At 38.0% G+C, this 26,628-nt stretch overlaps 9 protein-coding genes and 1 long non-coding RNA gene across 12 annotated transcripts; 6 read left to right on the forward strand and 4 right to left on the reverse strand.

Annotated features, from left to right (window-relative positions):
* The first annotated feature begins 674 nt into the window (after window positions 1-674).
* LOC119554757 (protein terminus-like) lies at window positions 675-2,042 on the forward strand. The gene has a single exon (XM_037865784.1). It carries the CDS (start codon window positions 756-758, stop codon window positions 2,040-2,042), a length of 1,287 nt encoding a protein of 428 aa, XP_037721712.1. The 5' UTR covers window positions 675-755.
* Window positions 2,043-3,999: 1,957 nt separating this feature from the next.
* Window positions 4,000-5,286, reverse strand: LOC119554543 (protein terminus). Its single transcript, XM_037865502.1, has one exon. It carries the CDS (start codon window positions 5,284-5,286, stop codon window positions 4,000-4,002), a length of 1,287 nt encoding a protein of 428 aa, XP_037721430.1.
* Window positions 5,287-10,639: 5,353 nt separating this feature from the next.
* LOC119553788 (prolyl 4-hydroxylase subunit alpha-1-like) lies at window positions 10,640-12,529 on the reverse strand. The gene is made up of 6 exons (XM_037864398.1): window positions 12,318-12,529; window positions 11,985-12,266; window positions 11,729-11,928; window positions 11,057-11,628; window positions 10,849-10,996; window positions 10,640-10,793 (listed from the first exon to the last, which is right to left on the reverse strand). The coding sequence occupies exons 1-6, from the start codon at window positions 12,521-12,523 to the stop codon at window positions 10,771-10,773; spliced, it is 1,431 nt and encodes a 476-aa protein (XP_037720326.1). The 5' UTR covers window positions 12,524-12,529; the 3' UTR covers window positions 10,640-10,770.
* A 90-nt stretch (window positions 12,530-12,619) lies between these two features.
* LOC119553916 (prolyl 4-hydroxylase subunit alpha-1-like) lies at window positions 12,620-14,495 on the reverse strand. 3 transcript variants are annotated; one of them, XM_037864591.1, is made up of 5 exons: window positions 14,286-14,495; window positions 13,951-14,235; window positions 13,069-13,891; window positions 12,853-13,018; window positions 12,641-12,796 (listed from the first exon to the last, which is right to left on the reverse strand). In XM_037864591.1, exons 1-5 carry the CDS (start codon window positions 14,486-14,488, stop codon window positions 12,699-12,701), a joined length of 1,575 nt encoding a protein of 524 aa, XP_037720519.1. In that variant the 5' UTR covers window positions 14,489-14,495; the 3' UTR covers window positions 12,641-12,698. The 3 variants fall into 3 exon arrangements, with proteins under 3 accessions (XP_037720523.1, XP_037720519.1, XP_037720522.1); XM_037864594.1 differs by lacking the exon at window positions 12,641-12,796 and having other exon boundaries at window positions 12,916-13,018; window positions 13,116-13,891; XM_037864595.1 differs by lacking the exons at window positions 13,951-14,235; window positions 14,286-14,495 and having other exon boundaries at window positions 12,620-12,796; window positions 13,116-13,245.
* Window positions 14,496-14,864: 369 nt separating this feature from the next.
* On the forward strand, window positions 14,865-16,889 carry LOC119554411 (prolyl 4-hydroxylase subunit alpha-1). Its single transcript, XM_037865301.1, has 8 exons — window positions 14,865-15,069; window positions 15,121-15,426; window positions 15,512-15,711; window positions 15,770-15,885; window positions 15,939-16,364; window positions 16,428-16,466; window positions 16,535-16,700; window positions 16,756-16,889. Exons 1-8 carry the CDS (start codon window positions 14,885-14,887, stop codon window positions 16,833-16,835), a joined length of 1,518 nt encoding a protein of 505 aa, XP_037721229.1. The 5' UTR covers window positions 14,865-14,884; the 3' UTR covers window positions 16,836-16,889.
* On the reverse strand, window positions 16,414-20,854 carry LOC119554413. Its single transcript, XR_005219821.1, has 3 exons — window positions 20,812-20,854; window positions 20,553-20,729; window positions 16,414-16,691 (listed from the first exon to the last, which is right to left on the reverse strand). It is a non-coding gene; the product is annotated as an uncharacterized LOC119554413 (long non-coding RNA).
* Window positions 16,917-18,931, forward strand: LOC119554409 (prolyl 4-hydroxylase subunit alpha-2). The gene is made up of 6 exons (XM_037865298.1): window positions 16,917-17,158; window positions 17,215-17,517; window positions 17,584-17,768; window positions 17,858-18,492; window positions 18,554-18,719; window positions 18,773-18,931. The coding sequence occupies exons 1-6, from the start codon at window positions 16,947-16,949 to the stop codon at window positions 18,850-18,852; spliced, it is 1,581 nt and encodes a 526-aa protein (XP_037721226.1). The 5' UTR covers window positions 16,917-16,946; the 3' UTR covers window positions 18,853-18,931.
* On the forward strand, window positions 18,961-20,895 carry LOC119554410 (prolyl 4-hydroxylase subunit alpha-2). The gene is made up of 7 exons (XM_037865299.1): window positions 18,961-19,187; window positions 19,245-19,396; window positions 19,513-19,663; window positions 19,720-19,916; window positions 19,971-20,497; window positions 20,572-20,725; window positions 20,790-20,895. The coding sequence occupies exons 1-7, from the start codon at window positions 18,976-18,978 to the stop codon at window positions 20,825-20,827; spliced, it is 1,431 nt and encodes a 476-aa protein (XP_037721227.1). The 5' UTR covers window positions 18,961-18,975; the 3' UTR covers window positions 20,828-20,895.
* A 103-nt stretch (window positions 20,896-20,998) lies between these two features.
* Window positions 20,999-23,323, forward strand: LOC119555438 (prolyl 4-hydroxylase subunit alpha-1). Its single transcript, XM_037866810.1, has 7 exons — window positions 20,999-21,210; window positions 21,268-21,419; window positions 21,507-21,657; window positions 21,711-21,907; window positions 21,968-22,611; window positions 22,667-22,832; window positions 22,884-23,323. The coding sequence occupies exons 1-7, from the start codon at window positions 20,999-21,001 to the stop codon at window positions 22,940-22,942; spliced, it is 1,581 nt and encodes a 526-aa protein (XP_037722738.1). The 3' UTR covers window positions 22,943-23,323.
* Window positions 23,324-23,562: 239 nt separating this feature from the next.
* On the forward strand, window positions 23,563-25,875 carry LOC119554408 (prolyl 4-hydroxylase subunit alpha-1). Its single transcript, XM_037865297.1, has 7 exons — window positions 23,563-23,771; window positions 23,911-24,213; window positions 24,280-24,476; window positions 24,530-25,161; window positions 25,222-25,275; window positions 25,495-25,660; window positions 25,726-25,875. Exons 1-7 carry the CDS (start codon window positions 23,563-23,565, stop codon window positions 25,782-25,784), a joined length of 1,620 nt encoding a protein of 539 aa, XP_037721225.1. The 3' UTR covers window positions 25,785-25,875.
* The last annotated feature ends 753 nt before the right edge of the window (window positions 25,876-26,628 follow it).

Here is a 26,628-nt window from a genome sequence, read left to right on the forward strand (position 1 = left end):
TAAAAGATGGTGTTGCAGGCTTTAAGAAAGATTCAACTAGTAAAAATTATTTAAGTGTGCGCAAACATATAACAAGAACCTAAATACATCTATATGGTATAAAAATTAATCTGGGGTTACATTTTCAAATTTTTAAATAATGTAAATTTTTTAATGATTTTGTTATTTAAATATGTTATTTGAAATCATATTTAGCACAGCAGCATTATTTAAAAAATTGCAAATTTAACCCCAAATTATCGCTTGCATTGTATTTTACTTTTAGGACCTATCATATTGTTTTAACTCTAATTTGAAAATTATTATGGCTCAAACATAAAATTATCTTATTTTCTAGAAGTAGGTACAGTACTTAATGCATCTAGATTAGAAGCTCAGTTACCTCGCAATTTTTATGATCGCACAGCTGCCGTCCTGAAAATTAGCACACCTTGAAGGCCCATAAATAGATTAGAGATTAGGTAAAGGGAAAATCCCACATGCAGATGCTATTCCACCGATAGGAATACCGGTGACAGGTAAAAGCGCCGACTACCTGTTACCCCCTAGCATAATTTTGTATATAAGCTTCTTTTACAAAGAGGGTGATATCAGTCAGCAACTGAATATTGTCCCAGACACATCTGAGTACTTCAGAAACCATTGCTAAGAACAATCCAATATCATTTCTTGATATCGAAAAAACTCAGTTGAAGAGCTATTTCAACCCTTACGCCACCTTAAGTTTTGAAAATCAGAACCACCTTATCGTAATCATGTTCGACGACGAGCCGATCTCCAACTTTGTGTTCACCAACGACGAGACGACGCAGACCTTCCACCACCAGTGGTTTTCCCAGGGCCAGTTGCACGAGTGTCCCACCTGCTACAGCTCCATCGACGCAGATGAGCCGCCCTCCCAGCATTGGCTGCGTGGAGGAGAGGGCTCCCAGGGACTGCAGCTCACCAAGCAGCAACAGGCCGTCCTAGACATCATCGAGGCCCGCCAGATCGAGACCTTCTTCTTCTGCGACGAGAGCTCCAAGGACAAGCTTGACCACTTCATGGGCGAGACCTGTGCCCGGGGAATCCCCGAGCTGCTCCGCTGGATGTTCCAGAACAACACCATGGCCGTGGAGTTCAACCTGGCCTGCTACGTGAACGCCATGGACCAGGTTCTGATCTTCCAGAGCGGGTCCCTGAAGGTGGACCATTACTACGACGTGGACGAGTGCGTGGGAGTGGTCTACGAGATGCTGATGCAGAGGATCGAGAACTACCTGAACTGCAGCAGTGAGTACGGCATGGCCGAGTGCAGCATCACCAGGCTGAAGGTCCAGATCAAGAGGATTCGGGTGGATGCGGAGAGTCACTCTGCGGAGTCCCCCTTCTTCGCCCTGCCCCTGCAGCTGAAGCAGGAGGAGGGTCTGGACACCACTTCCAGCCCATCCACCAGCGAATCTGAGTTGGCTAGCCTGCGATCCGCTTACCTCAAGCACTTCCGCGAATGCAACGGCTACTTCCCGCCCAACATGCGGGTCAATCTCTACGGCGTGCAGCAGTGCAAGACCACCAAGGAGCTGTACGTGGTGCCCTACCACGTCAGCGAAACCCTCCAGCAGCTGCCCAACAAGAACTTCCTGATCCTGAACAACATCGTGGGGCAGTTCCAGCGGCTCCACGAGCTCTCCACCCCCGTCAAGTCGATCGAAGGGGACCCCACCAGCTCGCCCCCGAAGGACCTGCACTGCCGAAGGTGCCGTGCACAGTTCTCGAGGAGCAGCAAACTGCACATCCACCAGAAGCTGCGCTGCGGCCAGGACTTCTCCGTGGACAGCATGCACGCGGACATCGTCGAGATCTACGAGCAGTGCCTGCCCATCTCGAGGAGCGTCTTCCAGCACGCCTGCTACGGCATCACCAAGCCCAAGACCGTGATGCGGAAGGGTCAGTTCGTGCCCATCGAGTGCGACTGGCGCAGCGAGAGCTCCGTGAAGGTGCAGCACGGCCCGTGTGTGGTCATTAGCAACGCCCAGCACAGCAGCCCCTGTAAATTTTATTAAATAAACAATATCTTTAAGCACAGACATTTATTATTTTTTACTATGGAGGGAAACATTTCCAATGGCTAACTATAATTAGCTCAACGCACAAAAACATTTTCTTGGTCAAGTAAAAAAATAAATAAATATAATTTTAGTATTTAAAACCTTCGCATATGTATTTGTTTTTGCTTGTGTTGTGTTCCTAAAATGTGTCGTTTACAATTCCCAACTGGTCTAGCGGTCCATGTATACCTAGGGATAGGTAAGGCTTCCTAATGAGATTCGTGGTATGCGCTGTAAATTTCTTTAATTTCACCTTCTCAAGCAACCCTTCAAGTCAAATTAAGCAATATTACAGTTAAATTGAATAAACCCTTGAAATTGTTAATTTTACCAATAAATTAGTTACTCTTATAACAACATATTACATAATCGTAACTATTTTATAGAATTTTTACTATATTACTATAAATATAGTGTTTTATAAGTTTAGTTTTACTATTTTACACAGCCAAAAATTTCCACGAACCATTTTTAGTTTTCTATGATAATTGGATTTTCCTGAGTATACGTCCCATACAAACTTGTGTTCCATCACTCACAGATTTCGCGGTACAGCTAAGAAGAAAACCGCACCTAAAAAATAAACCTTAGATTGAGGTAATTTTTATTTTTCTTGCAATCAATTGTCCACTGTATGCTTTAAAGCAATTTCAGGTGGATATTTTATTGTAATTGTTGTATATTTTTTTAGTTTCTGCTCCTATATGTTGTAAAATTTAAAATTAGGCATGGCAACCTATTGAATGCGAATAGATAAGAAAATCGTCATCGGATTAAGATATTTTAAATTCAGCCTAATGTCCCCAAAAAAACGTGGATAAAACATCTACTAATTAATTTTATTATGATTGCTGATTTTTCATTTTTCATGCCAAAACCAACCTAAAAGAATATTAAATTATTTTATGTATAAAGACATACACGTTTACTTACATTTTATTGCTTGCCATGACTTATTTAAAATTTGACAACATATAGGAGTAGATAACAAAACGAAAAAAACGGTTTTATTGGTATAAAAAACCCAACGTAATATCATATATCATATATATCCTCATGAAATCGCTTTAAGCCGAAATTTAAGCATAAAGTTGCCAATCGATTCCAATAAAAATAATGACTTCCATTTAAGATACATTTTTAATGGGCGGTTTTCAATGAGAGAAATTGAAAAAAATTAATGAAATTTAATTTCGTCGTCAAATTCCAAAGTCAGGACGGGGACTATTTTTACCGATGCCGTTATGTATAAGATAAGTCGAATTATTTAGGCCACATAATACAGTATGTGGGCATTGCCCACTGGAAAAAAAAGTGGGCGCTAGACAGGTTTTAGCGTTATGAGAGTTTGTGGGCGTTCAAGTGTGAGTGGCACCCTGCTGAAATTAACTCAGGCTGCACAAGTACCTCAAGAACCTCCATGCCAAATCCCAACTTTTTAGCTTTCCAAGTACGTTTATACGGAGGGATAGACATGGCTAGATCGACTCGGCTAGTTATGCTAATCAAGAATATATGCATACACTATATGGGCTTGCAGACGCTTTCTCCTGCCTGTTACATAATTTACAACGAGTCTAGTATACCCTTTTGCTCTACGAGTAACGGGTACAATTACCAATTCCCATTTAACTGGCATCTTATATTGGTCAATTTGACCGGCGGGATTGTTTGAGTAGAATGAAATACAAAAAATCTCATCTATGGGAATTGTAAACGACACATTTTAGGAACACAACACAAAGCATACAGATACATATACAAATATTTTAAATACTAAAATACAATTTATTTATTTTATTACGTGACCAAGAAAATGTTTTTGTGCGTTGGCTAATTATAGTTAGCCATTGGAAATTTTTCCCTCCAAAGTGAAAAAGAATAAATGTTTGTGCTTAAAGATATTGTTTATTTAATAAAATTTACAGGGGCTGCTGTGCTGGGCGTTGCTAATGACCACACACGGGCCGTGCTGCACCTTCACGGAGCTCTCGCTGCGCCAGTCGCACTCGATGGGCACGAACTGACCCTTCCGCATCACGGTCTTGGGCTTGGTGATGCCGTAGCAGGCGTGCTGGAAGACGCTCCTCGAGATGGGCAGGCACTGCTCGTAGATCTCGACGATGTCCGCGTGCATGCTGTCCACGGAGAAGTCCTGGCCGCAGCGCAGCTTCTGGTGGATGTGCAGTTTGCTGCTCCTCGAGAACTGTGCGCGGCACCTTCGGCAGTGCAGGTCCTTCGGGGGCGAGCTGGTGGGTTCCCCTTCGATCGACTTGACGGGGGTGGAGAGCTCGTGGAGCCGCTGGAACTGCCCCATGATGTTGTTCAGGATCAGGAAGTTCTTGTTGGGCAGCTGCTGGAGGGTTTCGCTGACGTGGTAGGGCACCACGTACAGCTCCTTGGTGGTCTTGCACTGCTGCACGCCGTAGAGATTGACCCGCATGTTGGGCGGGAAGTAGCCGTTGCATTCGCGGAAGTGCTTGAGGTAAGCGGATCGCAGGCTAGCCAACTCAGATTCGCTGGTGGATGGACTGGAAGTGGTGGTCAGACCCTCCTCCTGCTTCAGCTGCAGGGGCAGGGCGAAGAAGGGGGACTCCGCAGAGTGACTCTCCGCATCCACCCGAATCCTCTTGACCTGGACCTTCAGCCTGGTGATGCTGCACTCGGCCATGCCGTACTCACTGCTGCAGTTCAGATAGTTCTCGATCCTCTGCATCAGCATCTCGTAGACCACTCCCACGCACTCGTCCACGTCGTAGTAGTGGTCCACCTTCAGGGACCCGCTCTGGAAGATCAGAACCTGGTCCATGGCGTTCACGTAGCAGGCCAGGTTGAACTCCACGGCCATGGTGTTGTTCTGGAACATCCAGCGGAGCAGCTCGGGGATTCCCCGGGCACAGGTCTCCCCCATGAAGTGGTCCAGCTTGTCCTTGGAGCTCTCGTCGCAGAAGAAGAAAGTCTCGATCTGGCGGGCCTCGATGATGTCTAGGACGGCCTGTTGCTGCTTGGTGAGCTGCAGTCCCTGGGAGCCCTCTCCTCCACGCAGCCAATGCTGGGAGGGCGGCTCATCTGCGTCGATGGAGCTGTAGCAGGTGGGACACTCATGCAACTGGCCCTGGGAAAACCACTGGTGGTGGAAGGTCTGCGTCGTCTCGTCGTTGGTGAACACAAAGTTGGAGATCGGCTCGTCGTCGAACATGATTACGATAAGGTGGTTCTGATTTTCAAAACTTAAGGTGGCGTAAGGGTTAAAATAGCTCTTCAACTGAGTTTTTTCACTATCAAGAAATGATATAAGATTGTTCTTCGCAATGGTTTAAGAATTACCGAGATGTTTCTAGGACAATATTCAGTTGCTGACTGATATCACCCTCTTTGTAAAAGAAGCTTATATACAAAATTATGCTAGGGGGTAACAGGTAGTCGGCGCTTTTACCTGTCACAGGTATTTGTTTTGGTGGGTCAACATCTGCATGTGGAATTTTCCCTTTACCTAATCTCTAATCTGTTTTTGGGATCTACGAGGTGTGCTAATTTTCGGGACAGCAGCTGTGGGATCATAAAGTTAATTTGGCTTTATTAAATCAAATAGTAGTTAACTTTACTCCTTGTGGTTGTAATTTTGCAATGCTCTTCAGGTACCTTTTTTACCCTTGTGTATGTACTTGTCGAAAACAGAAACTATCCAGAATGTACTTCAGTTAAAGTATTATTAGAAAAATATATTAACAATTGACCCTAATCAAATTATATTTTGCATAAAAATAAAGGGATACATATTATATTTTTATAGTGCCTTCAATTATTGAGCATTTTTCTTACAAATTTTCGTATAATTTTAAGGCTTTTTAGGGTAACCAAAGAGTTTTTTAAGATAATTACGGAGGGCAAACTTGGATAATTGCAATTGACTCAATAAATTGTAATCTTTCAAGACTGTATAAAAGGACCATATTTTTGAAATTTAAAGCTTTAAAACAATATAAACAATTTCAATGATTCCAAAACAAAGTTATATCTTAGTTGATGGGCTTAGAAAATGATTGCTTAAATTGTAAAGAAATAAAAAATGGAATTGATTAAAACGGCTAAAATTATTTTATAATCAGGACAGCATCGGAATACATTTCCCCCGACGACAAACTCAAGTGTCACAACACGTAAGTCAACACGTTGAAATTGGATTATTAGGGCGGTGCGTGTGTACACATGGCACAATGGCAGACGAGGGATCCGGCAAATTGGACTGCAAGTACTTCAGGACGACGACCAATGTCGATTGGGTAACCAACGAGGCACAAAACAAGCATTCTAGGAATGCGGGGTCATTTAAAATTCAGCACGAAGCAAGAAGTCCAGGACGAAGCGTCCTAGGAATGCGCTTTAAGCAGCATCCATAATTCAGTCAGCAACTAAATTATCGTCACAGGTCCTTGGATTTGTGCCATGGATTGATCTGGATCGATATGGATGAGTTGTAGCTTGTTTAAATAGTGTTTAATATTCCATTATCCGGATAATAATTTCAAATCTTTCAAATACATTTATCATTTTACATTATTACATATACTTTTATTTTAATCGTCAAAAGTATTAAACTATATACTGTTCTTCGAAGTCAATTAAATAAATAATTTGATCTATTATTGCGAATATGAGTATTGTTAATATAAAGATTAATTATAAGCTGATATTTCATCTGTTTTCTTGGTTTCCCATTTGACATTTTATATAAAAAATTTGTTTCTTTTTGACTTATGTATTTTCTTGGAAAGTGGTTTGACTTCCTATCAACAACTGTAGTTGTTGTTGTGGGCATTCAGAACCATGTACAACTCATAAAGTCCACCCAAACCGAGTTTCGACTAGACATTGTTCATTGTTTTTATTGCCCAGACAGAAACGAATATGGGCAAAAATCCAGAGCCTTTGAGCTTTAGCTTTAAAGCCATTTCCCAAAGCCCAGAGACTGTCAGATCGCATATCGAAAATCGATTTTTCTTTCTCGGTTATGTTCTGGTTATAAATTACAAAGCGGAATGACATGTCGTCCCTCGTCAAAATCGCCGACGCTTAATAAATCGTGTGGCCATTTTTTGCACTCCGTGTGGAACTCATTATAGCCGTCACGCCCTAATCCCAAAAGCGTTGTAATAATAATTCAAATACGGCGGCACATTAGTTCCGCCGTTTTGAGCAGTCAGTGTACAGTAAGTGAGGGACCAACAGGTTGTAACAAGTGGATTTGGCCGAAACCGGAGTCATGTACAATTTGTAGACACTTCATAAACGACGGGAAAGTTATTAAATGGGTGTTTCAATCGTAATGTGACACTTGGAAAAATGTTATCCCTATTATGCTTTAACTGGTTCTAGCTTTAACTTCGTGTCCATAAATATAATAATAAATGTAGCTAAGAACATTCGATATTTTACTATCTCACCTTCAATGTTAAACAAATTGTGTTATTTGATAGAGGTATTTATTTATTCTATTGAGATGTTAATTCCATATCCTTGGTTTTAGGTTAACTTTCATTTCAAGTGTACGGAAAATGATTGATAGACCATTGCGGGAAGGAGAAGGAAGGCCTACTCAGAATCGGTAGACATGCGCCCATAAAACGTTTTCGGCAAAATGTTCATCAAGTAGCCATACAATAAATAATAGAACAGTCAGAAACATTTGATGGAGAACCATAAAAATGCAGTTCACCCAAAAAGAAGCAAGAAAGACCACACAGCCCATTCAAATTGTAGCCATGTACACATGAGGAGCAGACAAAAGACATAAAGTAAATGAAGCGCCTCACGAAATGCAGACTTCGGATGAGTAGTGGCAACACCCATACGATGTGACGAGTATTTTCATTCTATTTCCATTTGCACATTCTCTCGTAACTCAGTTGCCATTCAAAGGCAAAGGCAGGGCCACGAAGAAATCGAAATCAATTGTAACACACAATGAAAACAGTTTTCCTACACAATAAATGCTTACCGCACACATTGGGATATTCGCAGCACGGTGCACTCGAAAAACGTTAAATAAATTTGGAAAATATATAATATATATTTTTTCTAATTTTAAGATCCTTTTTTATAGTCCAGTACAATTATTAAATCAAAATGTTAGTTTAACTACTAAGCCTACGAGTTTAAATAGCCGGTTAGATAGATATGTAAGATCGTAAGTATAGTTCATATATTTAAATTAGTTTTTAAAATATATACAAATAATATAACAAAATTAAAAAAGACGAAACAATAAAAACCAAATTTTAAAATTTGTTTCAATTTGTGACTGCTAAGATAGACTTTTTTTAAGTGTTTGTACCAAAAAGTAAAAGAGTCACACAAAGCAGCTCTTGCTTTAATATAAAAATAATCATTTAAGCAAGATGCTAGGACCCAATCTTCCAGGTTATTTTGCCTGACAGCAGTGGAACAATGGACGGCTGGTGGAGTGAATCGTATGTGAATCGAATTGAATGACTGACTAACAAGTTGTCAAGATAAGGTTTAACATCAATCGCGTCTTGCCAGACTTTGCCAGTGCTTAACCTTAAGATGTTCGAATTCAAAATGGTTATTTTGTCTGGTTTCAGGGAGTGTATGTCAAGACAATTGTGCAGGATTTTGTGTTTCAATAAGTGTATATTTTCAATAAACAAGCTTTAGGCTTATTGATTAGAAGATTATTGATTCAGACTTCAGAATTTTGTTTAAGCTGCTTTGTAGGTCGACAATCCATAATTACTGATTATGGATTGGTATAATAACCGTCAGTTACCTGGAAAACGGGATTTAAATACCTACATATTACTAAGAAAACACTAGCTTACAAAATATTATTTTAAAAACGCTCCAAGAGGGGTCATGGTAGTTCCTGGTAGAGTTGGACCCCTAGATAACAACAAAGAAGACTACACTTTTTTTGAGTTAATTTTATTAAAATATTTTGTACGAACATTTTTTTGATATCTCCGTGTTTTTAATTATATTTTGAGTAGCGCTTTACCAATTTAAGTGATATATGATTTAGTTTACCACTATAATGCCACCCTCTTATTTTGCAGAATAAATGAATGAGTATATTGTAAGCTAAAACTAGGAAAACTTTGAAAATGTGAAATCAAAGACATGTACCATTTTAAAGTTACCGATCAAGCAAGCAATATCTACTGTAAAAAAATTAGATTTTTTTTATAGCTTTGCAGTGCTAGGCCGGTAACGGCTTAGCGCCTGAAATTTGAATATCAGTATTGACCAACATAAAGAAGTTCTTGCCCTTAGACAGGGTTACCATCATCCTTCTTGGAGCATTTTGGCTGCAAACTAGTGAAATTTAAGCTTGGACAATATTTTTGTAATAATATAGTCCATGCGTGCATAGCAAAGATTACATTCTTAACCTTTCATATAAATACGAGCCGGTTGTAAAAAGAGCACATTTTTCATACTTCACAAAAGCCAAACGGACAATACCTCCATCCGTCCATCGGATTTTTTCAGCTTCATTTTCATGAATTCAGATTGGGTGCAGTGACGCACATCAACGAATGGGATAGAGCAAGGCATTCAGGCGAGTGTGCCAATTTTAATACCCGTATGAATGAAAATTTTTGAAAATAAAATCGGAAGGCTGCCGAGCGAAAAGAACCATAACAGGCAATCAAAAGGCAGAGATGAAAATTAATTTTGCCAGGCCTTAGCTATGATTAAGCCAAGGATTACAACGAACGTATGTACGTATGCAAAAGGAAGTGTCTGAAAGGAGGGATTCGCGAATACAAGGCAACAAACAACAAGGCAAATGCCAAATTGACGACTCGTCAAATGGATGTTATTAGCATAAATTGCTTCATAATGCCAAAGATTGTTCGCCAAAAGCATTTTAATCCGCATACGATTATCACATGCTTGTACATTTGATTTTCCACGGTCTGGCAGTCATACTTCAGCTCATCTCGGCTCAGACAGGACCTCTAAGTGATTTGTTTATTCAAGAGGAATTGATTGCAACGAAAACCGAGGCAGACAAAGACAAAGGCAGCCAGCTGTGGCCCGAGCATCCGATTCCGAATCAGAATGGGCATCAAAACTCAGACAGACACGGAGGTTGAATAAATTCCATAAACTCCGACAGCACAAGTGTAAATTTACCATTTTTATCATTTAAGTGTCGCGTCATTATAATTCAGTCGAACATATATGGCACTCGAGCCATTCGAATTGTTTATGGCAGACACATTAAAAGTTTGTTCCATGAAAGGCAGCACCACATGTTTGATTTAGAAATATATCACCCGAAAGGCAATCAAGGTAAAATAACATAAAAAGCAAATAAAGATCTTGATAATGCTACGAAGAAAATTTAAGAATTGCACACACTCTTTATACGTTGCTCTATTATAGATTACACATTACATAATGGTTTAAAAAGTTAAAAAATTTTGTCATGAATTTACTAATGTCCATTTAAATATTGTAAAAAAATAGAATATAACTTAGGCAATGAGAGTATAAATCTCCTGTAATTGTAAGTGCATGCATTTGGTTCGGATGGAATTTATTTTGATATCAAATATTTATAGACCTGTACAGACTTGGTAATAACTCAGAAAATGCCAAGAGCTCAAATTGTAATGAACATATGTTTATGGAACACAATGGAATTCAAAGGTCAGTTCAGCACTTTGTTAGCCACTAAAAGCAGATACAATTGTCGTTAGGAAATAAGAAGTAAGTCACGTGCACTCACCCCACATATTTCCCTTTAGGATCGGGCACTGATGATATATAACGCTTCCCTTGGGGTTTACCCAAACTAGCATGGAACCCTTCCGAGGTTTCACTTTTAGCTGACGAGATGGAAAAACTATTTCTCCGCCTCTTTCAGCATTGCTCAACTAAAGTATTTTGGGGGAATATAATTAAATATGTTCTTAATAATTAAATAATATCCTTACAAATATCAAAGCGTTTGCTTTGTTGGGACTCGTGGATTTGGCAGTGTCATCGGGATTGTAATTTCCAGCAATACCATAATTGATGACTTCTAGCATTTGATTTCCTTTCGGTGGAAATCCGGTGATATCGATTATTAGATCATTTATTTTGCGAGCAATATCATGCGAAGAACTGGATAGATTTCCGATTTTGCAACTGCAATTCCATGATAGGTGTTCGTTACGTTGAAGTTTTGGTCTGGACGCGTTCTTTAGTGTTTCTACATCCTTTTTACCCAGGAACCCATGAAAAATACTTATATGGGTCTCTATTGACAACTCCTCCATTTTTAAGGGCGCCAATTGTAGGAATGGGTTCCAATCCACATAACGACAAACAAGATTCGTGTTTGGTTTGCGATAACGCTTTGAGCATATTTCCTTCTGAAGCTGATGACCTTTCTTGGGATTCGTAAGTTTGCTGGGATTCGCTTGCAAATATTCAAGCCTCGGCAGTTGCTTCAGCATATAACTGTGATTAGGAAGAATTGAAAGCAAGTCTTGCGCAAATTTCTTGGCTTCCAAGTAGCGCCCTATAATCAAACAAATGATATACATAATAGAATAGAATTTGGTAAATCATCGGCATGGTTAGCATCTTATTCTTAACATATCTGTTAACTATTTACTCACCAAGTCCCTTGTTGGCCTCCACCAGAGATTCCAACAAGTTGGAATGTTCCCAAAGCTTAATTTTTAGCTCCTCCCGATTGGGATGGTCCTCGTAATAATAGAGAGCCAGTTGCAACCAATTTTCCGATTCATTGTAGTGTTTTAAGTATTGATACATTAGACCAAGTATAAGACACTCATCAATACTCCATTTCTTGACTCTAAAGAATATTTAACATTGTGATCGTTTAGGATGGAGGATACTTTGTATTCTTACTTGTATTCTTTGCCATCTAATATTCCTTCTGCCATGTCATACGAGTCTAAGTTATATACTGTTTGGAGTCTATAGATAGCATCCAAAGATTCCTCAAAGTCCACGGACGTTGGTTGCTGCATCAATAAGTCTTGAGAAATCAAAATTTCTTTGGACCCCAGTTCTTTTTTTAAAATGTTAAGGTATTGGGGCCAATTCGTGTACATGTGTCTCAAAACTTTAAAGTCAAGCAATAAGTTATGCGCCGGTGTTTTCAGCAGATCTTCTGAATATTTTATGGCTCTGCAAATAAAAAAGTTCAATTTATAAAATCTTTTTGTTCTTGTTACTTACAGCCTAATTTTTTTTAAGTGCTTCTTTAACACTTCGTTATAATTTTGTAGATTTTTAACTTGTGTTTCTCTCAACTTCAACAATGACAATTGAGATTCTGATGATATTGCAAAGTCATAAGACTCGGGCGCGGATAAAACCAGGCCCTTAGCATGCAAGCCAACGCCAGCAGCTAAAACTATGAAGAGAAGCAACATTTTAACCATGACAATTACTTGTTCTAACTGTTCTATCAGTTTCAGAAAAACCAAACACTTCAAACCTAAAGTAAGAAATCTAAATTCGTAACGCATCATGGTACATTTTGCATTTATTGAAATATTTAACTTCCTTATAGACTAAACAAAATGGTTTTTAAAATTTTTCCTTTAAATACTTATTTTAAAAAGTATTACCACTATATTCAGGCAATGGCTCCATCTTTAATGGACAAGGCCGAATAAACATTTGGGGATATTCCCGCAACCATTTGGTGGCAACTGAAAGCCATCGAAATAAAATATTAAATACATAATTTAAATGTGAAATGACTTACTCCACTTATCCCCCATCAAAATGGGACAAGATATATGTACAACTCTCCAGTCGCTGGTTCCATTTAAAAAAAGATTGTACCACACCACCAAGGATCCTTTTTGTGCGGGGACTCTTAGGTCCAAGAAGGGAAATACAGTTTCACCGCCCAGCTCTACATCGCTTAGCTAAAAAAAAGTGGGTTAGCAGCATTACGTGAAATCTCATAAAACTTTACATAATACAATGCTGTAATAATGCGGTTGCCGGAGATCCGAAATTTACCATCAGTTGGTGGTACAGAGTCCTGGTGCTCAGAAAAATGTCCACCGATGCCATAGTTACTAATCTGCAGATCCTCAGACTCCATCACACTTAAGCCTGTGGCATCCATTACACGTTGATTCAAATTCTTAATTAACTTATGAGCATCATCGTTTAAATGCATAGTTTTGGAAGTCCGAATATTAGAAAAATCTTCAATCGGTTGTTTAGAGGAGCTGAAAATGGTACTGCGCTTCAGGTGCGGATTTGACAGAGTCTTAATCCAAAAAATTTCCTCGTTATGGATGAGATTGTGATAAATATTTATAGGTGGGTCGAGGTTTAGCTCCTCCACTTTTATGGGTGCCAACTGAAGAAACGGCGAGGAAAATAAAAGATGGCAACGCAAATATTTCTTAGCGGGAAATTCCATGCGACAAGCCGGCTTAAATAGATATTTACTGATTTTTTCCCGTTTCGGATGTTCGGGTGTCAAACTCAAGTTTTTGAGCCTAGGGACTTGTTGTTGCCAAAAACTGTGGCTACGGTCGATAACCAACGCTTGTTCGGCATATTCCAAAGCGGCCTTAAATCGGCCAGAGCTCTGAGCTGCCTTCATTAGCAGCTTCAAAATAAAATCGTCGGACCATCCAAATATATCAAATTGTTTCGAGTTCGGATCACTGTGGTATTTTTCTAAAGCCAACTGGAACCAACGCTCTGCATCCTGGAAGTCCTCGTTCAAATAATATACTGAGCCTATCATGAGGCAATCCACAGCATGGAATTTTTTGCATCTATGATAAAAATTAAATCATTATTAAGGTAATTATTATGCACTATTAATCCCACTTACCTATACTTCCTTCCTCTTAGCAAACCAACTGACATTTCAGCCGGATCGAGTCTGTAAGTTGATTGAAGGCGATATATGCCATAAAGAGCCTCGTCATAGTCAATTTTCGTGGGCATAATGTGTCGTAAACTTTGTAATTTGGAAATTTCCTCATAACCGTGTTTTTCCTTTACAAAACTTAACCATTTTCGCCAGTCAATATAAAATATTCGGGTCTGTTTGAAGGTGAGTAATGTATTGGACGAAGGTTTTGACTTAACGAGAGCCTCCAATTGCTTAATTGCCCTAAAAAAGTATTATTTTAAGATAAACGCGAATTTTTCTTACATTCTTACAGTTTGACTTGGGTTAACCGCTTTGTTAAAACTGTTGCATAGTTTCTTAGGTTCCTAGTCGCCTCTTCCCTCAGACTCAACAATGGCAACATGTGAGCCTGGGATATAGCATACCCATGCGAAACTATTGATAGTTTTTCCTCTTTTTTGGTGCTTAAAGCAACTCCATTCAATAAACATATAAGAACACAAGTCCGAAACATGGCCGTCGTAAAATTAAACTGATACTAAGTAAACTAAAAAAATAAATCTTTTTAATTACCTTATCTAAAGGTATTAGTTATGCTTGATAGGTCTAAAACATGTTAGTCAGAGAAAAAGGTTTTTTTTTCTAATCAATAAAAATATTAATTCAATATTTTAATTTTTAAATACCAAAGAAACTATCCTTTTTTTAAGTTTCAGCCTCCTCAACTGAAATAATGGGATAATATAAAATTAATGTTGCCTTTCTACTTGCCCTAAAGAATTCCACTATACCTATCGAAAATAAAGACTCCCTGCTAAATGCATTTGTAATGCTCTTAATACGAAATATAATGGGTTTGTTGGGTAAAAAGATAAAGTTAGTAAGTTTTTTTCCGCCAATAGAAGAAAACATGTCCTTAATGCTATTAATATGCTTAAATTTACTTGCTATTCCAGGGGGACACTTTCAAATGTCGACTGATCCAGCCAAGTCCATAGTTGGAATGAAAGGTCTTGTGGATTTGGAGGGTTTCTTCATCAGTGAATTAACGAACTACGCAAAAGCACTAAAGGGCAAAATCGATATCATAGAAAGGTTGCTGGGGTCAGCTGTAAATGAATTCAACTTTAGCGAGGTTTTTTTTAGCTTCCTTCAAGATGTACAATCAAAACGTGATATTTCTAGGAGAAACCCAAAAGAGTTCGTTGCTCATCCACTCAACGCGTTTTCCCTCATTCGGCGAATGCATGAGGATTGGACCCACATTGAGCTATATATGTCGGAACAAGTGGGTATGAGCTACCTTCAAGCCATTAAAAATGGTTTAGATGAAGCGCAACCCACCGATAATGATCTAAGTGATGCAATCGGTGGAATCATCTCGCTGCATCGATTCTATAATCTACAGCCAGTTGACATAGCCAAAGGACTGCTAATGGGGAAACAATACAAGTAAGTTATGACTTTTTTAAATATTATAACACAACAATATAACCTTTTTTGTTGGTTTATTTTTCTTAAATTCTTTACTTTACAGTGTCCATTTAACTACACTGAATTGCCAGACATTAGCTCTTGCCTGCCTCAACTCTAATTTTGATAAGGATGCTTTGAATTGGTACAAAACTGCTGTAGAACAGTACGATGAAGATCGAGATGGCCAAGTCTACAGCGAAGTATTTGACTTTAAGTTGCGTGATTTGTACATAAACTATACATCAACTTTGGTAGTTAAAGGTATGTCCGTTTAATCAATTTTTATATTTTGTTACGTATTTAATTTACTTCTAAAAAGGTTTCCGAAAAGCCGCGCTCGATATTCTTAGGAATGTATCTGATTTAGATGCTACCCTTTGGTCACTTCAGAAAGATGTCTATGAAATTGGTAAAATAGATGTGCCGGATCCCACGGTAAGATGAACATTTTGGGTAAATATATAAACTAAATACGTGTTCTATACTAGTTTCTAGTAGAGCCGTGGATCGATCATAATGGTTGCCAAGGATTCAGGAAGACAAAAAAATATTTTAGTTGTCACTATGAACGAGGAACGTCAGATTTTCTTAGGATTGTCCCACTCAAAGTCGAGATCCTAAGCTTAGATCCTCTTATAGTAATCTATCATGATGTAATCTACGACAAAGAAATCTCGAGGTTTAAAAATATCTCACTCCCTTCGCTGAAGAGTCCACCGCGATACCTACATGGTGAGGACTATAACCTCAAGTTATCTAAGGTCCCCGAGGAGCAGGAAAGTCCACTAAACCGACGGATTAGGGACATGACAGGAGAGAACGTGAATGAGGATACCGATTTTCTGATAAACAATTTTGGTATCTGCGGGTTTAGAGGTTATCATACTGACAACCTAGAAGAGCAGGATCAAACGGTAGGCTGGAAGTCTTACTAAAGAATTTCTGAACTAAATATTTTTATTATTATTATCTTGCAGGCAGAACTAGGCGATCGCCTTACAAGCATTATATTTTTTGTAAGTATAAGGAATACATAAAATGTAAGGTTAAATTGGATAGATTTATAAACAAATGAATATTTTAGTTGAGCGATGTCGTCCAAGGTGGTGCCATTTCTTTTCCGCACTTACATCTGTCAGTTTGGCCACAAAAGGGCAGCGCATTGGTTTGGCGAAATCTAAATCATAGAATGCATCCTAACGAAGATCTATTGCACTTGTCATGTCCGGTTGTGGTGGGCTCTAAATGGAGTAAGTTGTCTCAATATTAAATAATCGCATTTATTAATACAAATATATTTCATAGCTCTCGTAAAATGGTTGCATGAGAAACCTCAAATGTTTCTCAAACCGTGTAAAAAAGAGTTTAAAGAGTTCAATAAATAAATGCCATAACTAAAGCATGTAATTATAAGCGTTAAATAAATAATTTCAACAACAATTTCCGCATTATTATCCAGTTTTTGTATACAATCATTTATAAGCGGCTTAACAACAATGCTGAATGTTTTGAGACTCATTATTCTGCTCATACTAGTTCAGCCCTATTTTTCAATGGAACCGGATGAAAATGAGGAACGTTATAATAAGGATTACTACAGTTCCTCAGTTCAGGGACTAGTTAGGCTCTTACAAGTGGAGCAAGAGTTTATGGAGAATTTAACGATCTATGCCAGTGTCTTACAGGAGAAAGTTGACAACCTAAACATGTGAGTTCTACTTTCACAGAAAGGAAACTTAATATTCTATGCACTTAAATTCTCAGTTACCTAGATAACTTGAAGCGTCCCAATCATAATACTCACAATGAGAGGGAAAAGTATGTTTCCAATCCTCTCAATGCCTTTGGACTAATCAGAAGACTTAATCAAGATTGGCCGAAATGGCAAAACTATACTCAGAAACCTCTGGGCCTCGAACAACTAAATGCGATGCAGAATATCCTGAGTATAGCCCCTGAGTCCTTCGACATGAACGAAACACTAAAAGCTATGCATCGCATTGAGACAACCTATGATCTTAAACCAAAAGATATAGCAAAGGGACTGCTTCAGAGCAAACAATTCAAGTAAGTCTTAAAAAGTGAAAAAAAACAATAGATGTTTAAATTTATGGAGACTATACTTTTTAAAAGCTCTAAACTTGCGTTAAGGGACTGTTTGGCATTGGCACACCATAAATTAGAAATTGAAGATTTTCATAGATCACTTTTATGGTTTCAAGAAGCTTTAAATGTAAACACAGATCAAAGCCAGAAGATCATTGATGAATTACTGGGTATTTCATTTAAAGACTTGGCCATGTCCATATCTACGCGCAGTAAGTAAACTTTATTATTAACGAAAAATATTATCACCTTAAAACTGTTATTAAAAATGATTAAGAATAATATTCGATATTTTATGCAGGCATATATATGTCGAATCAATCATTAAGTAACGAATCCATCCATGAATTAGTAAGCAGCCAATTGCAAGATGCTAACCCTAAAGATTTGGAAGACTTTATTATCTCAAAACTAAAACAATGGGATAAAGAAAGTTTTACTGGCATCAATGCCTCGAGAACACCTGAAAATGCCCATAATATTGGATGCCAAGGATTTTTTCCCAAGTCGATCAATCTCGTCTGCCTTTACAACTCCACCACAAATCCTTTTTTAAAACTAGCTCCCCTTAAAATGGAAGAAATAAGTCGGGACCCCTACATTGTAATGTATCACGAAGTGTTATCCGACAAGGAAATCGAGGAAATGAAGGGAGAGATTGGGGAAATGGGCAATGGATGGACAGGGGTAGACGATCCTAAGGAAATAGTGGCTCACGTCTTTTGGGCGACGGAAGATTCTCCATTCAGGGATCGCATCAATCAACGCATTTCTGACATGACAGGCTTCAAGCTGGAGGAGTTCCCTGCCTTACAAATGGCCAATTTTGGAGTGGGTGGATACTTTAAGCCGCATCACGACTATTTTACTGAGCGTTTAAGAAAAATTGATGTCAACAATACTCTGGGCGATCGAGTTGCAAGCCTAATCTTTTATGTATGTGCTTAATTTAACTCCTTTTTGTATAGTTGTTTAGTTAACATTATGTTATTGACAGGCAGGAGAAGTTTCGCAAGGTGGACAAACAGTATTTCCAGATATTAAGGTTGTGGTGGAGCCTAAAAAAGGCAATGCTCTGTTTTGGTTCAATGATTTCGATGATTCGTCACCAGATCAGCGATCTCTGCATTCTGTGTGCCCTGTTATAGTTGGATCCAGATGGAGTGAGTATTATGAGAAAATATGTTGGACCCCGTACGTAATTATATAATTTCAGCTATTACAAAATGGATACACTACGACCCGCAAATATTTGTGAAGCCCTGCAGTCAAAGGCTTTTCCAAAGAAGCTCTTAAACCATGACGTGTTTCTTGCGTAAAATAAAATTTGATTTTCAGAAGTATAACGAATTAATTAGGGACGCTATAACCCTGTTGAATTTAATTTTCTTGACTTTTTTACTATCCAAGTCAGTCAAAATGAAAAGTTTTCAAAGTTTGCTTATGTTTTTTCTATTTTGGAGGCAAACTATTGCCCATGCTACCAACAATATTATACATGATGACAGCAGCGTTTTATATAGCTCTTCAATCACGGGACTTTTGAAACTATTGGAAATGGAGCAAAACTTCATGGAGAATATGAAGGCATACACTAATAAAATGGCTGAGAAAGTTAGAAACCTGCAAGCGTAAGAGATTTTTTGAAAAGAAGGTACCATCTCTAAAGCCAGGTCTATCCCCCACAGATTTATCGACTCAGCTGACTATGGAGTCAAGCAAAGTTTAGAAGATCGGGAGAAATATGTCGCCAATCCCTTAAATGCTTTTAGTCTTATGAGACGGACACATCAAGATTTACCGAAATGGCACAACTACTCACAGCAGTATGTGGGAATGGGTAAGAATATGATTTATAAACTGGTAATAAAGTATTTTCTTCTATACTTTTTTACCTTGGTTTGTTGAATACGGATTTTTCTGAAACTGAAACAAATAATATATCATTTTATTAAGAGGAACTGTATGCCTTAGAAGAAATCTTAGCGAAGGCGCCGGATGAAAAGGACATGGAGTACTCCTTGCAAGAAATGCATCGACTAGAAAAGATTTACGATTTGGAGGCCACGGATTTAGCAAGAGGTCGTCTGCAGAATAAACAATACGAGTAAGTACACCCAAAACTTTTTTAAAAATCCACAATATATTAATAGTATTTTGCAGCATTAAGCTAACCGTAAGAGACTGTGTCGTTCTGGGTGAGCACAAGTTGCAAGAGGGAGACTATAAACGAGCTTCTATGTGGTTTCGAATGGCCATAAAGCACGAACCCGAAGAAAATGCCGAGATAATTAATAATATTCTAGGAGATCCAAGGAACAGATTGAATATGCAGTATGCTGACTCAATGATCATATTTGGTAAGTCTTAAATACTAATTCCATCCCACTTAGCTTTTCTCATTCAACATCCAGGCATGATTAAGTCAAATCCTTTGCTGACTCTCCAAGAGGCTAAAGAAATATCTCACGGAGCACTGAACATATCTAGCCAAGAAGATGTGAAGGCTCTTATAAAGGAGTTGCTGAACCAAACTGATGAGGAAATTGTTCGGGAAATGAACGTAAATAAGTCAGCTCCAACAGACTATGAATTGGGATGCCGTGACCGGTATTCCAAGCGTAATAATCTAGTTTGCAGTTACAATTTTAACCAAACTGAATTCCTACGTATAGCACCTTTGAAACAGGAGGTGATAAATGTAGATCCTTACATTATAATTTACCACAAAGTTCTTAGTAATGACGAGATCGCAAAGCTCAAGCTGGACTTGGAAAACAATCCCATCAAGAAACGCATCCTTCAACGTATAACCGATATGACAGGATACAGGTTTCCACTAACAGATGACCTAAAAGTATCCGATCATGTCCCAAGTTCCTCTGATAAGCCTCTTCATAAATTCGTAGATGCAAACCAAACGGGTACTCTAATATTTTTTGTAAGTACCTATTCTATCCATAATAACTGAAATAGTAAATAAGAGTAATATTTACCATTCATATTCAAAAACAGCTTGATAGTGTGGAACAAGGTGGTGCGACGGTGTTTCCAAAACTAAAAGTATCCATCTTTCCCCAGAAGGGCAGCTGTTTGTTTTGGTATAATGAAAGCCCAGATCCTCGCATTGAAGCTTTGGAATGTCCAGTCCTTCAAGGAAATAAATGGGGTAGCTGCAAAAATGGAGTTACTTGTATTATAAAATTATGTAATGTATTTTCCTTTCATTTTAGTTATTACAAAGCAGATGCATACCAAAATTGTACAATAGATAAGCTATAAACAAAGTGTTTTCAACGATTTAATAAGCATATTTAAATACAAATTGTTAAAAAAAAATTTTAACAACAAATATATCATGTCAAATCAATTCTGACCTTAAAAAATCTATTTAGCTAGAAATTACAACAGTTTCTCCGAATTGGAGCTATCTTTAGTCAAAATGAGACCGTGTGTCAGCTTACTGGCATTTCTCCTTTGCTTAGTCCCAAATGTTGTTGAGGGTGACGAGGATAAACTCTTAGATGAAAGAAACGAACGATACAGCTCATCTACTGTTGGACTTTTAAAGTTACTGAAAGTGGAACAACAGTTCGCCGATATCCTCATCAAATACGCAGAGCAACTAGGAGAAAAAAGCCAATCGCTTCAATCGTAATTCAATTAATTATGAATGATTTAAATAGTTGGTCAAACCAAATCTGTTTTTAGGTACTTGTCTGAAGTGGGCCATCAACTGAACCGCAGCCCCAAAGAGAAAGAGGAATATGTTTCCAATCCCTTAAACGCGTTTTCCCTTATAAGACGCACAAGCGAGGATTTGTCAAAATGGTATACGTATTTTAAAGATGCAATTCACAATGGTGAGTTCTAGGTTTTGAAGTACCAACAAAATCATTAACTACAAATCGAAATACATTAATTCGTTACTCTATACTAATAATGAACAGGGGACCTAAGTGTTCTGGATGATATAGTTAAAAAGGTGCCAAATAAGATAGATCTAGATTCAGCCATACAGGGAATCCAACGTATAGAAAGAATATATGACTTAAAAATTGATGATATGGCACAAGGGGTTTTACATGACAAGCAGTACAAGTAAATTCAAAGTCCGTTAAATTATAATACTTTAAGTAAAATCCTTTCTTTAGTTCTCAACTTTCTTATCGCGACCTCATAGCCATGGGAAATATGATGTACCAACAAGGCGACTATCAAGCATCTGCCAAATGGTATCGTATTGCTTGCAGACGCGAACTGGATGATCCCGATATATTATTAAATGAGGTTCTAGGAAACCCATCCGAATACCTCCACCGGCAATACATAAAATCCCTATATATATATGGTAATGTATTTCTAATAATTCAATACCCATTTATATTTACTTAATTTGTGTATAATTTAGCCAGTAGTTTATCAGAACCTTTAAAGTCTGCTAAAGAAGCCTTTATTACTGCTGAGAACGCTATGGCAGACACCAGTCAAGAAGATGTGGACAACTTAATGTTTAATCTGAATAACCGCGAAAACGATCTTGTAATAAAGATTCAACTGTATCAGACAAAAAAGCGTCCCTCCAATTTCGAAATCGGATGTCGAGGACTTTATCGCCGAAAGCGAAACCTTATGTGTCGTTACAATTTCACCACTACCCCGTTCCTGCGATTGGCCCCTCTGAAATTTGAGGAAATCAACTTGGATCCCTATATCGCCATGTATCACGATGTTCTTTACGATTCAGAAATTGAGGAACTTAAAGGGCAATCGATGAACATGGGTAATGGTTATGCGGACAAGAGGAACGGTACGGAAATCAGAGATACAGTGGCCCGACATGCCTGGTGGTCTGATACATCTTCAGTGCGAGAACGCATCAACCAGCGCATTCTTGATATGACGGGATTCAACTTCTCAAAAACTGAGGAGATACAGGTCGCGAACTATGGATTGGGCACATATTTCAAACCGCACTTCGACTACACATCCGATGGATTCGAAACTCCAGATGTGAATGATTTGGGTGACCGTTTGGCTAGCATTATTTTTTATGTGAGCTTACACTATTTGTTTAATGTAACATTTTTGAACGGTTTCCATTTTGCAGGCTAGCGATGTTCCTCAGGGTGGGGCCACTGTTTTCCCAGATATAAAAGTGTCGGTCCTCCCACGAAAGGGCAGCAGTTTGTTCTGGTTTAATTTGTTCGATGATGGAAGGCCTGATGAAAGAAGTAAACACTCCGTGTGTCCTGTAATTAATGGAGATAGATGGAGTAAGTATACAGTGAATTTAGGTAGTGCATTTTAGAATTTGTATTTTTCAGCTCTCACGAAGTGGGTCCATTTGTTTCCTCAAATGTTTATAATGCCATGCCAACCATAATTAACTAACTTCATTTAAATCTATAAGATAAAATCTATACCTTACCAATAGGAATTAAGGTAAAATAAATTTCTACCCATTTTAAAGAGAACAAAAATAATACTATAGACTCTGTTCGATAATTATTATAAAATGTATGTTTCAGAAAAATATATAACGCCAGATTCTCTAAGCAATGTAACAATCTTCATGAATTCATTATGTATACAATTTAACACCAATTAAATTATTATTGAAAGTGGCACCCACTAATGATGATATGAATGATGCTAATTAAGTATTGTCAAAAAACAAAAACAAAATTCTGAGAACTGACCTCTGCTTTTTTCATTATGTTAACTAACTAAGAATTATTTTTTTCAGCTACCAACATGTTTTATTCTTACGTTGATCAAATAGTTTAAACACCTTGCTTGAGAAAAATATTAAATTGGTTTTTAAAATTTATAGTCATGTAGTTTGAGGTAGTACAACAATAAATAGTTAATATTGCCTACTTCTTCTTTATTTCGATTTTTTTGAGGAACCACATTGCAACAACCATTGCTAATATACCATGAAATTGCTAATTTATTTGACAAAAATATATAAAAATATCACATTAGTATACATAAGCTAAGATGAAGTGGTTCGTTTTTCAGATCAGCCTTTTATATATTTTCTTTCCCCACAACTTTTGCTCAAATGATACGGAAAACCCAGAAGAAAAAATGATATACAGTACTTCTGTGATGAGCATGGTGAAACTGTTAGAAATGGAAGAGTCTTTGAAAGCTAGCTTGGAAGTATACGTTCAAGAAATGCAGTCGAAGTTGGATATAATTAAACTGTAAGTCCCAACCAGTTGGTAGTTTGATTTATTTCTTAATTAGCACACACAAGGTAATCAAATTAAATTTTAAAATTGTTAAAATATGTTGAAAACATAATAATCTTATGCGCTAAGTTCTTAACATTGATGTTTGTAGATTTCAAGAGTCATTAAAAAGGAAAACGCTGACCACGCTGGAAGAGAGGGAAGAGTATATGGCCAATCCGTTGAATGCCTTTCCTTTGCTCAGACGCCTCAATCAAGATTGGCCCAAATGGCTGAGATATATAAAACTGGCAATAGCTACCAAGAAAATCAAAGAAATTGAAGTGCACTTAAAGTCAGCTCCAAATGATGATGACCTTGAAGTTGCCCTTAAGGGTATGGCGCGAATTGAAAAAATGTACAATCAACACGCAGACGACTTAACCAAGGGTTTGCTAATGGGAAGAAAATTTAAGTGGGTCAATATTTAAAAGATTTGTACTAAATTAAGAAGCTTGTTACATTATTTTTTCCCACTTAGCTCCTATTTGACTGCTCCCGATTGTGTTGCCCTAGGGGATTTCTACTATAACACAACTAAGTACTCGAGATCCACCCACTGGTATCGCATGGCATTAAGACTGCACAACCTTCCCCAAGGCATGCTATACGAAAAAGTTCTGGGTTTGAAACGGAAAAAAATTTACAAAAAATACGGCAAGGCCTTGCTTAAAGAATGTAAGTTCAGTTCAAGGGTTTTAATTCACAACTCTACTTCAAACTTATTGTAGCCGTAGCCTCGGATAAAGCAAAGGCCACTCCGGTGGAGCTAACTGAATGGAATAGCTTGGCCAAAGAGGTTACAAAGGAAGACAATTATGATAACGTCAAGCAACTAATTGATGAATACCTATCAGTAGACGAGAAAATCTTCCAAGATGAAGCCGCTAAACTAAGGCGCAAGTCATCTAGACTAGAGCGAGGCTGCCGAGGAGAGTGGCCTAAGAAATCCTCGCCAGAACTAATATGTCGCTATAATAGAGATACGTCTGCTTTTCTCAATTTAGCACCACTTAAAATGGAATTTTTAAATATGCAACCTTTGGTTGTTATGTACCATGACGTGCTCTACGAAAGCGAGTTTAAGTCATTGAGAGACATAGCCATTTTGAATGCCACCATGTCTGATGGTTTGACATATGTCGACTTTGACAAAAATGGAAAACCAAAGCCCCAGGATCGAGTAGTAAAAATGATTACCTTTCAGGGCACAACCCCTTCTGCTACCCTGAGCATTAATCGACGAATTGCAGATATGAGTGGTCTGGAGATGCAAGAGAATATGGCTCTGTTCCTGACCAATTACGGTCTGGGTAGTCATTTCGGTAAGCATGTGGACTATGTGGAGTTGGCCGAAAGACCTGTAAGTGGTTTTCACAAGCGTTTAAAAACACACAAGTTAAATATCTCATCTTTTCTACAGCCAAACTTTTTTTCCCACCTGGGGGGCGATAGAATAGCTACGGCATTACTCTATGTAAGTGTGTTTGTCAATTGCATGTCTTCATATTTAACTGGTATACTCTAGAAAATAGTTTTTAAAATGCAAAAGGTTATATGGCTGTGAAAGCCGAAATTGCCTGCTTCCACTTGAAAACACAAAATAACTTAATTTAGCTTAAACCATTATAATTTTGTTGACTTAAAATATGATAATTTAGCATAGATCAAAAGAAATTTCATTTCTTTCATTCAGGCAACTGATGTTCAACTGGGCGGAACAACTGTTTTTACAAAACTAAAGATATCCGTAGAACCCAAAAAGGGCAACGCATTGATCTGGTTTAATTTGAATAATGCTGGAGATCCGGATCCGCAGACAGAGCATTCCGTTTGTCCTGTTGTAATGGGTTCCAGATGGAGTAAGTTTAACCTACATATATGGATTTGTAATTGAAAATATTAAATAATTGATTTCTTTTCACAGCAATATCAAAATGGATTCACGAACGTCAGCAAGTATTTAAGAAGCCCTGTTTTGCCTAATATGCGAATGTAAAATTCTATTAAAGCCTCCATTAGCAAGGCATGTAAATAAATGGGGAAGAATCTCCCATTGGCGCACTTTGCTCCTTCAGTCTGGTGTCCCTTTCCTTGTTTGCCATAAAAATTGCAAGTGCCACTAAATTCAGAGCTAGTATTGGCAGGGGAGCCTCCAAAGAGGGGTTCAGCTTATGTGCTCGCCCCAAATACCATTTTGCGGAAGTGCACACTTCTATAATGGAAAGAGGGCAACTGCAGCAGTCAAGCAGGGCACGAAGGACAATAGCCAGGCTGACGTACTTAAGCCAACTTTGTCTGCGCTGCATCCAGGAGTCAGATAAAGGGTGCAACCATGTGATTTAAAGGGGCAACTAACAGTTTCATGAATATTTTAGAACAGGGATGCAGAAGATCGCTGACCTAGATCAAGAAAAAAGTTTAAATTATTTTTTGATAAGGATTAGGATTAAAAAAGGTCACGAAAAGTCATTTTTAACAAAACAAACAAACAATTGAACACAATAAACAACCAAAAATTTAATTAAAAATTTCCGAAACACAAATTTTTAGAGATTTACCAAAAATGTATTATTTGTTTCACACCATTCCATTATTTTATTTCTAAATTGCAACCCAGTTTCAAACATAATTTACAATTCAGCAAGGAAACGCAAAAGCTTCGAAACTGTTACACTAATTGGACTGTTTTTAGAGTGGCATCCTTAAACTAGTCTACTAATACACGGCCAAGTTGATCTGGAACTTTAAATGAGTTTAAAGGCAACAAGGTTTAGTGAGCGACCAAAGCGAAACGAAATCAGCATGAAAGCAATTGTCTAAGTTATTC

This window comes from Drosophila subpulchrella, chromosome 3L (genome assembly GCF_014743375.2).
Source record: "Drosophila subpulchrella strain 33 F10 #4 breed RU33 chromosome 3L, RU_Dsub_v1.1 Primary Assembly, whole genome shotgun sequence".
NCBI lineage: Eukaryota > Metazoa > Arthropoda > Insecta > Diptera > Drosophilidae > Drosophila > Drosophila subpulchrella.